Raw genomic sequence first — 13,380 nt, 5'->3', positions numbered from 1 at the left:
CCAATTAACAGAAGATAACTGCCACACCCCTAACAGATGGCAAATAAAATACATATTGCCTTGCAATCTAGGACGCGCAGGGAGAACTTTTACGGCAAAGATATCTGATGAGACTTGCATTAAACTGCCAGTGTTGTCCAGTTTTTGTGCTGTTTAGATGCTGTTGATCCCAGCATGGCATATGACTGGGTGCAATATCACTTGTTAAACTGCTGTATGAATCAGCTACAAATGTGTAAGTGAACACAGAATGACACTTGTACCTTTTTCATGCCTATGCCTAAGAAGATTTTGGAAGAAGTCTTTGATATTAGCCCAAATCATATGTTGCATCCTAGTGAATATTTAGGAAAATGACATTAACAGAAGTATTGTTTCTGGCTGGCAGAGTTGGAGGCTTCTGAGAAAAACACATGGTACTGAATGAGGAAGCTAGAATTCACTGAGAATTAAAATATCTCTCTAATATATTTCTCTTATTATTGCAATGTATGGATGTATAATGATGCATTTTAAAGAAAATTCTGTCTATCCTATTGGGATCAATTCACAGTCCAGTTATGTGTTTCAAACAGTATTTTCTCCTGCCCTTAAAGAATACTTCAACACCAATCTCAAAGCCATATTCACTGTTCTCACACCTCAGACTTGGTGGATGAATTCCTGCTTGCCCCAGGTATTTTCATCCACTGCCCCTCCCAAGAAAAACTTCCTGGGTATGGTACTGAGTGCTAAAACAGACAAGGCCTAAACTTTCAGGTCTTTCTTTTGTCCTGACAAGTGTTGTCAAGTTTGCCAAAGCAAAACCTGAGAAAGCAGCTGTACTGTGCTGCTTGGTGGAAAATTATAGGTACAAGGGTCTGCAGACAACAAAGCAGGCCTGCTGTGCAATGCATTTCTGCTTTGGCATCTCACTCTTCCAACCTCTTTGGTCTGACAGTCTTGAGCTGTCAAGATATCTCACCATGTCAGCTGAAAGGAGAGTAATGGCTGGAATGGGGCTCACTGTGAGCTGCCAACAGATGAACAGTTTCTCTAAGATTGTTCCGAGCGTTTGACTCACCAGGGCTTTTTCTTCTTACAACAGTCCATCTGCCTGGACTGAGAGTGTTGCAATCAGCTATTTTAACAGTACACAGTTTCACAATGAAGTTTCATTTGGACATAAAAGAGGAAGCAAGTTCAGCGTGTTGCAGTTCAGTCAGTTATAAAACCCCCTCATCTCCCTAAGGGACTTTCTTTCTATACTTCTGTGCTATAGAGGATTAGAAGTAAAACAGATGTTATCTTAGAAGTGTAATTAAAAAGGAAATAAAAACAGAACGTTGCATTTTGGGGTAGGACAGACTCAAAAGGAAGCTTCAAACTAGTTAGAAGACATCAATTTTTCTGTACCTGGTCAGCTGCTGTATCTTTGGAGGTAAGAACTAAAATATACTGCACGTTATATAGATGTATGAAAATGTTACTTGCTAGTCAAAGTGGCTTGGTTCTGTTTGTGTGGCAGCACAGATGATAGCTGGTCGAATGAGAATGCACTTTTTCTGTTTTGAATGCACATGTGTTTGCAGAGTCTCAGCTTCTGCCCACAGACCCTTTCTGCTGCCTTAAGAAGTGATGAGAACATTTCTAAGGTGCCATCTTCACAACCATGACCAACTGTGGTTGCAAGGAGACTTCAAAATGAAAAACTTTTTCCTATGATACTTCTAAAGACTTTCATAAAGTCAGACTAAACAGGTTTTTCAGAATATTTCTAAAGTGAGCCTTACTAGCTGTGTTCCTTTTATCATAATTAAGATATTGTTATTAAAATTTCTGTGCATGTTACTGTACTAAGTAATGTCCTCCAAGTGGAGTACTCTATTTGTAGATTATAAATAAAAATAGGCACCAAAATATATTAATATGGCCATCATATTTTAAAAAAAAGTTAATAAGAAAGATGAGACTTCTCTGAGAACATGATGATGTTAAAAATTATAAACAAAGAAACACATTTTTCCAATTCTCAGTGAATTTCCTGGTTTGCTGCAAATTCACAGCTCGACAAGGGTGTACATGAACATCATGCTTCCTCTCCCCTCTTTTTTATGGTTACAACAAACGTGACTAAGATTTCAATGCCTTTTTGTGGACCATTTCCTTCATTCCTTCTGGGAAACACCTTCAGCCTTTTCCGTCTTTCTTGTTTTACCATTTATTCTTTCCTTTTCTAGAAAGTGTATTCTCTTCTGTAAGAGTTCATGTGGATTTTATTGTCTCTTTACTTCAAATGCTTAGATTCAAAGTGTTGCAGTACACGTAGTTCAGTCAGAACAGCTAACAACTCATTAAAATTAACACAGACATCCAGAGACATGAAATGATTTCCACCCCAGGAAGAAAATGATAAAAGCACAGGGTAGAAATATTATGTAGTCAAGTCTTCCTTATGAATGTGGAGCCCGATTCTTTCCTGCCTCAGATTTCATGCTGTGGGGATGTGATGTAAAATGCTATCCAACCAGATTGATGGAGTCCTAAACCAGCTTTGTATAGACACAGATGATGAAGAAAAGTATGGAAAATGATGAACCAGGTTTGGTCTGTATGATGTTTCAAGGAACTTGAGCTGGATGGAAAACAAACTTGGGTGGAAAACTTTGAGAGCTCAAGAAGCTATATTTACCACCTCAGTTTTCATAGTATTTTTATGGAAGTATGTCCCTCCTAACTCAACTTAGAGATACAGCAGCACTCAAAAATATACTGAGAACTTATTTGTTTCTAAATTAAAGAAGCTGAATGCTCCTGAAACTGATTGCCATCCATTTCGCATGATCAAAATTGGTAGGCATTTGTATAACAAGAGCATTCAACAGTATAGTAGACTTCTTGGGGAAGATGTCTCCTCTCTTGCTTTCTTTAGCCTGTCCTTCCAGCAGATTCCCTCATACTCCTGATATACAAGATTATTATTCTTTCAAACCTCCTTGTTCTCCTTGAACTGGCCCACGCTCCCCCATGGCTGAGGTACTCCAGCTTTTCTGCATCTCTTTAACTGCTGATGTGTGAATAAAGAAGATGAACAGGGCTTATGTTTTCTCCTTTGGGAAGAAGAAAAGATCAGAGTCAAGAGAGACATGGGGAGGGGACAAGAGTGGTTTGGCTCACAGTGGCTGCTTGAAGAGCCTCTTGGTGCTTCTCCTGGGCCCAGATCTTCCAGAGCAGCAGCAGCAGGGAGAGCAAGTGACAAATGTAGTGGGCAGCATTTGGATGCTTGTGCAAAACCACCCTCTGGCTATTCATATTCTCCTCTGCTGTGGGCAAAGTGAGCCACTCCTACATCAAACAGCAGCCAGTGCTATTGCAGAATTATAGTCAGAGAGAAGCATAAATTGGAAAGGACCTCGAAATATCATCTGGTCCAACGTTTCATGGGAGAGGAAGCCTAGATGAGATTAGGTAGAACCTTGTCCAATCCCACCTTGAAAACATCTAGTGAGGGGACTCCACCATGTCTCTGGTGAGGTTATTCCAGTAGTTGATTGTTCTCACTGTAAAAAATTTCCTTCTCTTCCCCCTTATCCCTGGGAGCATTGGGGACATGGTTTAGCAGTGAACATGGTGGTGCTGGGTTAATGGTTGGACTTAATGATCTTAAAGGCCTTTTCCAACCTATGTGATTCTGTGATTCTATTCCAATGTGACTTGTGCTCATTGCCACTTGTCTTCTCCATGGGGCTGCTTGTGAAGAGAGAGCCTCTGTCTTCTTTGCAGCTGCAGACACTGGAATACTTTGATGAGCTGTCCCCTTCCCCACGTCTTCTTTTCTCCAGGGAGAAGAGTCCTAACTCCTTCAAACTCTCTTCACAAAGCAGCTTTTCCAGCCCTTTGATCATCTTCTTGGCCCTCCACTGGGCTGTCTCTAGTCTGTCCACATCTTGTTTGAATTTTTTGGGACCAGAACTGGATACTCCAGGGGCAACCTGACAAATGCTGAGTGGGAAGATCCTGTCTCTATCTCAGGCAGCTGTGCCCCCGTGGGTGCAGCCCAGGATCTGATTCTCCTCATTGCTGCAGCCCTGCTCTGCTGGCTCAGGGTCCCCTTGTTGTACACCAGGGCCCCCAGGTCCCTCTCAGCAAGGCTCTCCAGGCACACAGATCCTGTGCTGGGCTCCTTGGTTGTGTCATCCAGCGCAGGAGCTGCCACTTGCTTTTGTTATCCTGATGCTGTTCCTGCTGGCCCACCTTCCAGCCTGTGCAGGTCCCCCTGTAAAATGTGTCCATCTCACCACACAATTTGGTGTCATTAGCATTACCTTTACCCAAGCCAAATGAGGTTCAGACACCAAAGATCTGTAGGTTTCAGGCATTAAGGAGAGGCTCTACTTACCCCTGTGCACAGCTCATTTTACTGCACTCTTCACTGTCCTGGTTTCCCCACACTGGCTGGGCTGAGGCTTCCTGGGAGCTGTTCCACACTAGCCCCAGGGGAAGGTGAGATATGGGTCCTGCAATGCTTGTAAGCTTGCTCTACAGACTATCCTGCTTGCCAGGGCTCTTGCATGTGTGTCTGGCAATCTGAGGTGGATCCCACACTTCACTGAGGGGATCTGTCCGTATCTTCACAAACTGGAAAAATGTCTCTTAAAATAGGGGAAAAATACTACCGACAGATCCATAGGATTTGAGTTCCCTCAAGACAGGGAGACTGTCATCTGGGATCCCATCCAGTAAATCAGCTAGAACTCTGTGATAAGAGTCGAGCTCCAGTCCCCAGCAGCACAACTGTAATGCTATTCAGAGCCCTGGTCAGGGATCTGAAAGCCAGACATATCCAACACAAGCTTGTCTCTTCTGAGTTTCCATCCTCTCCTTTTGCAATGCAGAAGAATGCTCCTTTCCCCACTGAGCTGTGATCCCAGTGGGCACGATGTTCTTTCCATTCTCTCTAGCAACTTTTCGTCCTGCTGAGGTTTTTGAACAGGACACAATTTATCCTATCTCTGTGCACGCTTCTCAGGCTTTCCGTAACTGTTTTGCTTTTCCTGAGCCAAGAACTCCCATTCTGTTTTCCTGCTCTCAGACTGTAATTTGAGTTCTTTATGCAAACATTGGCACTGTCTACAAGCATTACAACCTAGCAAATTTGCTGCCACACACTGGAAATACCCCTGGATTCTCCATATGACCTTAAACATTCATCCTGCCTTCAGGCTTTTCTTCTGCTGAAGAACTGAACAAAAACCTTGAGCAAGACATAGGAGTTTTTAAGATAATCTGACTGTAATAAAGACTGTATCAGATAGAAAAGACAGTGCAAACCAGGCTGTCTTCTCCCTCTATCTACACTAGGCTTAGACAGAGTGTAGTCAGTGCCCATTGCCAGGGCAGTAGCAACACAAGGAAAATTCTTTTTGTTCACCTTACACGCAAAATGTGTCAGATCAGAATTGTAAAAGGGACTGGTTTTCCTTGTGCAACAAAAAGTTACGCAATTATTTCCAGGCAGATGCAAGTGAAATCTGGATTTAAGGAGCATGAAACCCAAATATTGAAAGACATCAGATATAATCTCTGTGCCCTTGGAATCCTGGTGTGTGTGTGCCTGTGGCATGGAGAAGGGATTAAGAGAAGAGGCACGAGAAAGCAGAATTAATGAATACTGCAATCCTTATCAGATTTAAAATGCAAAAATTAAAGGTGGCACAGTTGTATGACAGTTGGAATGATGGGATAATAACTCGTCAGAGGTATATCTTACATTAAGTACTAGGACAGGAAACACCAGAGATACATGCACCTCCCTTCTGCGTTCATGCTCTCAGCACTCCTATCAAAACTTCTCTCAGATTTCCTTGCAGAGCTGGGAAGAGCCAGATTAGTGTGGCAGCCTTTGCCAGCTTCAGAGGGCAATCTTGTAACTCATTCAGCAGAACACCCACAACTCTGAGCACAATGAGACCCTAATATTTTTGAATTTGCCAATTCTTTTGTTTCCGCTCCTGTCTCAGTGTGCTCCAACACTTCTAAAATAAGCACAGCAGAATGCAGTGCAAAGAAATGAAACCAACAGTTTCATTTCCTTCAATGTAGCACCTTATGGCAGAAGCAACTCACATCTGGGGAGCAGGAAAGACCACAGTGTCACATGCTGCCTGAACACAACCGCCTTTGCCTGTGTTGGTCGAGCAGTGCACAGGCTGTATGTTACATTTCCACTCATTTCTCCAAATCCGCCTTAAAAATAACAAATGAAAAAAATACAAATGAATGCATAACAGTTCCAGATTCCAGCTAGCCACAGTTAGTGGTGACTTTGACTTTGAATAAAGACGTCTGGGCCATGGATGGTGGAGGGAAGGGAACAGCCTCGGCAAAAGGGGGGAACAGAAGCAGAAGAGAGAGTAGATAACCTGAGCAGCTCGAACATCGGGCTAAGATTTCTATGGGGGCACCTTAATTACAGCTAAAAGCCAAAGCAAGACAACAGCAGCATACCACAAGAACTGCCAAGCCCCAAACATGATTTTCCCCCTTCTGTGTAAATAGGTCACTTCTAATTAGATGTTACTGCCTGTGGGAAATCTCACACAACTGGCAGCAACAGAGAGAATCCAGGGTCACCAAAGCAAGTGTTTGGACACATCTAAATTCCCATTAATCTTTCTGCCTGAGGGAAGGTTATTTTCTCTTCACCTTTCTCTTCAACCTTCTTCATGGTGTGGAAGTGATCCCCTCCCCCCAAGGAAAGTCTTTTCTCACATTATCTCCTCCCTAACATTTATGCAAAGTCTATCTCCATGCTTAGACAGGATTTAGCCAACAATTATTAGTGCAGCATTTTGCGTTAGCAACTGTGACACATGAAAAGTTTACTAAGAAATGAGAGTCCCTTCACTCTTGGAAAAGACTATTTGTAGTATATAAAGAAAAAAATATTTTAATATTTTAAATTTTAATTTATTTTTACTTTAAATCTACTTTCTCTTTGCTGGACCTGACAATTTCTTTGGAACATATTTTCCATTGATTGTATCCTTGACATCTTTTGAAAAAAAAGAGACAGAGGTGGATTTAAAACATTTTTTTTTGGTAGTGGAGCTGCCAAAGCTTGGGCAGAACATTTACTGATGTGCAGCATGTGTGTCCTTGCTGGTAAATCCTGTCTTTAATTACTAACATTTCTGTGCAGCTTTTGGGTCTGAGCTGCCTGCTCAGAGAGTGGAGAGAGTTAGTGACTGCTGGAACCCAACTGTGCCTTTGCAGAAATGCAATGAAAACTGATTCCAGAGCTGTGGTATGGCTAATCCTACAGTGGAAGAGTGAGCTGGAGTACTTCTGAAATGTGCACTTTCCCATGCATTGCACTGAAATCTGTCTCCTCAAAAGTGCACTGCAGATATCTGTGTCTAGGATCTAGTTTAAGATCCTTTTATAGCAACTGGAGAGTGATAAGCAAATCTAGGACACAATTCATTTCATTTTGATTTAGGTGTCTAAACCAGGCCAGATAAATCATGCCTCCAAAATGTTTTGCTTTTTTCACTGATATTTTCATGTATAAAAGGCAGAGACAATTAATTCCATCCTGATTGCAATGCAGAAGTGCAAAGTGCAAATTTAATGGTCTGAGATTTTTTAATGAAAAAGGAACCACACCTACAGTTGTTGATTAGTCTGGAACAGGAGGGGTGATACTCTCAATATGAATCTCAAAGCATCATAGTTCAGAGGCAGCTGACAAACCACACACAACAAAAGTTGCTTCAAATCATATGAGGGAAAGGGGGAAACACCTGGCTTCTTGAAAGCATATGAAAAAAAGGGGGAAATCTCTGGCTTCTTAATCAACTCCAGGGCAAAACTAGATGCATTTTAGTGTAAGCTATTACAGCAGCCTTTCCACAACAAAAGACTTCTTGTCCCTCTCTCCACAACTCACTTCCATTGGATGCATTGGATGTGCCACACGTTGTGTTATGCAAGATACGCTTTGGTGAGATTCAGCACAACAGGGACACTAGCTGGTCACTGCACTCACTGACTGCCCTGTAAGGCAGAGACACTCCTGTTCACCTCCAAACTGGAGACATCTCTGTGCAGCTAGTAACAGACTGGCGAGTGCAATCGCAGCTCAGGGAGTTTAAAATTAACTTTTTGTAATTAACTTCTTCTTATCATTTTTGTGTCTGCTGGTGGTTCCTTTCCCTTGGACAAGGATGCTGTCGGAAGGTTACCTTCACAGAATCACCTACCTTTGGGAAGACCTGAACCCTGCGCTCTACGAGAGTTTGCCTGATGAAGGGGTGTATGAAATGAGGTCCATTAATTATTCTTCCACAGGCGAAGCACAAGCAAAAAGCCTCCTTCAGAGATGCAGATCCGCTGGCAAGTGCATTTCCTCAGTCTGCTCTAGAGGTAGCAAGCACAGCAGAAGGCAGAAGGATAATCTCCCGCAACCTGCGCAGCACCCAACACCCACAGGGCAGCCGCCTCCAGCTACGCGCGCCTGTGAGGAGCTGACAAAAAAAGTCACCTACCTGGTTCCACCTTCCTGCAAGAGCATTTGCAAGAACTACAACGATTTGCATATAGCTGGGGACTACGTGGTGCCAATTAGCTCGGTCACCACAGATTTTGCCTGTGACAGCGGCATCGGCCCCTTCTTGGAGTCCTCAGAGATCCCTCCCGCCATGGAGTCGGTGAAGGCTCCCCCAGTGAGTGACCCCGTCCGCAGGCCGGGCCAGGGCCACTCCTCGTGCTGGCGTTTGGCCAGCCTGGGGCCCCACCAGCAGCCCCTCTCCGACTCCGCCCTGAACGACTACCTGGAGCAGAAGCTGGTGGAACTGTACAAGCAGTACATCATGGACAGCACGGTGAACAGGGCGTCCCCCACCCAGATCCTGGCCTCAGAGCTGATCATGACCAACGTGGATCAAATCAGCATGCAGATATCACGGGAGAGGAACATGGAGACTGTCAAGGCCAAAGACATTGTCATTAGCCGCTTCTTACAAATAGCCAGTGGGAAGATTTCCTCAGAAATGAGCACGCCTACTCTGCATATTTCCCAATATAGTCACATTAATGCTTAGTGCTTGAATGTTAGAAAGCGTTTATGTTCTTCAAAGTCAGTTTTTGGTTTAAGATACTTTCTGCTTAATAAAAATGCATTTACCATCCTCCACTTAAATAAAACCTTTCAGTACATATTAAATAAGTAAAACTACCTGTACTCCTGTGCTGTGCAGCTCCTATTGTGGACCAGTAAGTTACTTTTTTTTCTTTTAGGTTTTTTTAACGAACCTCAGACATTAAAAAAGTTTCACAGAAAAAATTACTTAAAGCATATGAAACTCTCCCAGGTGCTCAGGTGTTCACTTTCTGCCCCACATACTTGATGTATCATTCCAAATTTCCTGTCTCTGGCATCTGCCATCCTACCTCTGGGCCTGCGCTAGCACAGGCTTACACTCATGTGAAAACCAGCAAGCACAGTGCTGGCACAGCTACAGGAATAAAGAATTTAGGATGCCATCCAGTTCACCTCCCTGCCCTTAAGGGCTTTACCTCAGGACATCCCTCACAGATGGTTTTACAATTTGTTCTTAAAGATATGAAGGGATAGACAGTTAACAGCTCTTTCTATGCTAACCCTAATTATTTAATTAGTGTCTTCCTGTTCAAGAGTTACCATCCCTTTTTGTGGAGCACAAGCCCTGTTTCCAGAGACAGCATCCTCCGGAGTGTGTGTGTAAACCCCTGTGCTTTGCACTGACTTGATCCCCCACAATGAGCACTGGGAACCTGTGACCACAGACAGACATCACCTTGGCCAGGGGCTTATTTACACACCTGACACCATGGAGAGGTCGTGTGGGGACACCAGTAGTAAAAAAGGGAGAAGAGGAAGGAAAATTTACCTTTGTTATAAGAATTGCACGTTAAAGGAAAAGGGCTACTCCAAAGCCCACTGGATTAATGTGAACAGTGCCCCGGAATGCAGAAGAAAAGCTGAAATGGAGCATTTGACACCGTGACTGAACGCTTCTTTTGTTAGGATTGTTGTATCAAGTTTATTTGAACTTGATGCATTTCCAATACAAGGTCCTATTTTGTAAAATTTCAGCAAGTCTTAACGAAGAAGAAAAAAAACAATAACCAGAGCTGCCTAATGGCAAGGGTTGGTACCTATTCTGAGTGTTCATAACGTATACTGACAATGCCAATCCATCATTGGTTGAAGTTCTGAGTATCAGTATAATATAAATAGTAATTTATTCTAAATATTCATAAAATTATTTCATGTTATTGTTTCCACAGTGCTGTTTTGGCCTTTGTGTGCTTTCCCCCCTGATTTATTTATTTATGTTTTTTATTTAAGGAAGGTTTTTATGTATATTTCAAAACAAATGTAAGGTGATAAACATGTCAGTTTATTCTGTTGCTGCTGTTTTTCCAGAGATTACTGGGATAGCCCAGCATATTTTCCTGCATGTGCATGTATTAAAAAAAAAGTTGCCATGAGAACCTGTGATGCTCAAATCCAAAGGGTATACCTCTGTTGCCATAACAGCCTACCCAAATACTATTATTCAGCAATTCAAGACAGATAATTTCTGTCATGCAATATTTCTAGACTGTGATCAAATGCTATTTACAAATATTTTTAAAAAGGGCTATTTTTAGGGGAAAATAACAATCATGGTAATGCATAGGCACACATACATTCTGCATGCAACATCCATTACCAACAAGCTGGAAAAATGACTTCCAGAGGAGAGCAAAAGCAGGAAATGTAACAGCTTTTATATCCTACAGATACAGATTCAGGCTTTTCAAAACGTGAGGCTTTTGTTCATGCCTATTGACATTCACATCACTGAGCTTCAGTTGTAAAAGATGTAGTGGAAAGCAACTTGCAGAGTTGAATGCGTAAATCAATACCCTCGCTGAAAGATCTGACTCCTTCATCAGAGGACACAATCGATTCTTGAGCTCAGCCCTCCCCTCTCCACAGACCTCATCCTGCACAAACAGAGCAGCATTTTATCGCCTCCTACTCAGAAATCCCAGTCTCCATTTCCCCCCCAGACACCTGGGCAGCACCTGGTCACCATGTCCTCTTTCTCAGAAGCGGAGCACCAAAGAGGGAGGACAGCTGGAGAACAGGGGCCAAGAGCTCTGCCCAAACCCGGGAGGAAACCTCCCACAGCTGCTGTGTCAGGGGCTGCAGCCAGAGCCAGAGCCAGGGGCAGCGCTCAGAGAACAGCAGGGGAGAAGAACAACAACCCCTAAATGTACTCATGGTACATGTACTTCATGCCTATGCAAGGCATGTTTGATATTTATCAATCCACTACAAACCACTCCATTCTCAGGCAGCTTTCTTCTGAGCAAATCACTTACTGCAGTCATGCTGACTTTCAAGGATGGATCTTATTTCCTGTTGTCAGGCTGGCACTACTAACTTTATTTTATTTTATAAAATGGTCATAATCATTGCAGAAGCTGATTTATTCTGGAAAGACAGCATCAGCCACTTCTTCCCCACATACACTTATTTTCTTTTCTCTACCTAAATATAAATGCCCATTTCACTTTGAGCCCTGTGGTGTGCCTGTTTCTCACATGAATTACATACCAGCCACGTGCCATTGTCTGAAGCAGCTCTTGGATTTCAGACAGTTTCTACATAAACAACTATTTCTTCTTTTCCACTATACTCAGATGAAAGTGCATTTGTATCTCTGTCCTTCTCCCATTTAAACCTAATCTTGCTCTGCACAGGTGCCTCTCTAGGTGTGCCTGCTTCCTGCTGAAAGCACTAGGATAGCAATTAGGCTGCTATTACCATGACTCAGGTTGTTATCTAAAGCGATTATCGTTTTCTCTCTCCTTCTCTCTCTCTCCCCCACCTCCTCTTCTGCCTCAGGGTCAAGCATTTAAAGAGAGAGATCCCAATTTTTTAGTAGCTCTCTTAAATAACTAATTTTTAGTCAGGGGCACATAATTTCTTGACATGATCTTGTCAAAATGCTGATAGGAACCCCCGTGTCTGGGGAATGTGTGTTGGGGAGGAGAGTTTGAATTCTGCCCTCACAATACATCCTAACAGTATGGCTATTTTAATATAACATAATTTAAGAAGGCAAAGAAAATTGTGATGAATATTTCAGTAACTCTTTGGGTGACATTTTGACCAACCATCAAGAAACTGTGCTCAGAAGGCTAGTTTATAGCCCCCTTTAGCACACTCCAGCAGCTTCCTTAGGCATTTTTGCAGAACATATTGCTCATTGCTGACAACATGATTATAGCAGCTAGGAATTTTATTGTTTATAGATGTTGTGGCTGTGCCTCCAAGAGTCTGAGCTCATCACTGTGGCAGATGAACATTACCTGTGGACTCCAGGAAGGCTGGATCTGTAGTGTGACAAGAAAAACCCTTGGCAGAGGAAGAAAAGAGAGGGAAAAGGAGTTTGCCAATTTTGTTGGAAACTGTAGGTCCTGCCTTTGATTTTAACCCCTTTGCTGGCTCTGATTTCTTGTCTCTACCAAGAAACACTGGAGGGAAGAAAAATGGCTATTACGTGAAGACTAGGCTTTGTGTTGCATGTGAAAGGGAGCATTTCATGCTCTGGTTGCAAGGTTCAGATGAAGGCAAAAAGCCAAGCATCTAAAACTGAAATAAATGAAGTTTTACAGTGCTGACTCCAGCCAGGCATATTGCTGGTATTTCACCTTGGGGAAGCTGGGACCTCCCAGCACCCCAAGGTTCATATCATTCCCCTTCTACTGTCCTTTCAAAGATTGAAGCAGTGGGGATCTATTTAGGAATATTCCCTGATCTTCTTCCTACCACAGGGTTCTCTCTGACACAGGACCTGCTGGGATGTAACCAGCTGCCAGTATAAATGGCTTGGGCAGGAGAGGGTAAAAGGGACTGCAGGCTTTGTTACCTTGATTATCAGAATTGCTGTAACATATCTTGCTGGTATGGACAGTAGGGGCTGGGAGATGTCCCTTGTTCTCCCAGATTCAGGAGGGATAATGATCAATTTATGGAGATCAATCACCACGTTGCAGTGACATCTCACTGCATTCTTTACACCAATACTGACATATGGAAGGACTGCTCCCTTTTTGGTATCTGGTGAAGTTACTAACTTGCCACACACCTCATTAAATTCAACCTGTGTGTCTTGGACAGCTGGTGTGTGTCTGCTTGGCACCTCTCTGCTCGCAGCAACCCCCTCTCTGACAGACTCACGCAGTGGCTGTGGACAATGCTCAGAAGGGACATGAATTCCTCCACCTGCATTAATTACATAGAGCGTGAGCATGACAGCAGCTTAAATCCATGTATTGGCATCCAAATTGACAGGGCTG

The 13,380-nt window shown here is 43.0% G+C and overlaps 1 protein-coding gene across 1 annotated transcript; it reads left to right on the top strand.

Annotated features, from left to right (window-relative positions):
- The first annotated feature begins 1,233 nt into the window (after window positions 1-1,233).
- Window positions 1,234-10,317, top strand: TASL (TLR adaptor interacting with endolysosomal SLC15A4). Its single transcript, XM_038158831.1, has 2 exons — window positions 1,234-1,420; window positions 8,207-10,317. Exon 2 carries the CDS (start codon window positions 8,208-8,210, stop codon window positions 9,081-9,083), a length of 876 nt encoding a protein of 291 aa, XP_038014759.1. The 5' UTR covers window positions 1,234-1,420; window position 8,207; the 3' UTR covers window positions 9,084-10,317.
- Window positions 10,318-13,380: the final 3,063 nt, after the last annotated feature.

The sequence above is a fragment of the Motacilla alba genome, chromosome 1 (genome assembly GCF_015832195.1).
Source record: "Motacilla alba alba isolate MOTALB_02 chromosome 1, Motacilla_alba_V1.0_pri, whole genome shotgun sequence".
Classification (NCBI taxonomy): domain Eukaryota; kingdom Metazoa; phylum Chordata; class Aves; order Passeriformes; family Motacillidae; genus Motacilla; species Motacilla alba.
Note: the sequence above shows the minus strand (reverse complement) of the source record. Positions and strands in the feature narration are given on the sequence as shown.

Bases quoted from the DNA above. Each gene is read 5' to 3' on its own strand.
- TASL (XM_038158831.1), top strand. From the start codon at position 8,208: ATGCTGTCGGAAGGTTACCTTCACAGAATCACCTACCTTTGGGAAGAC.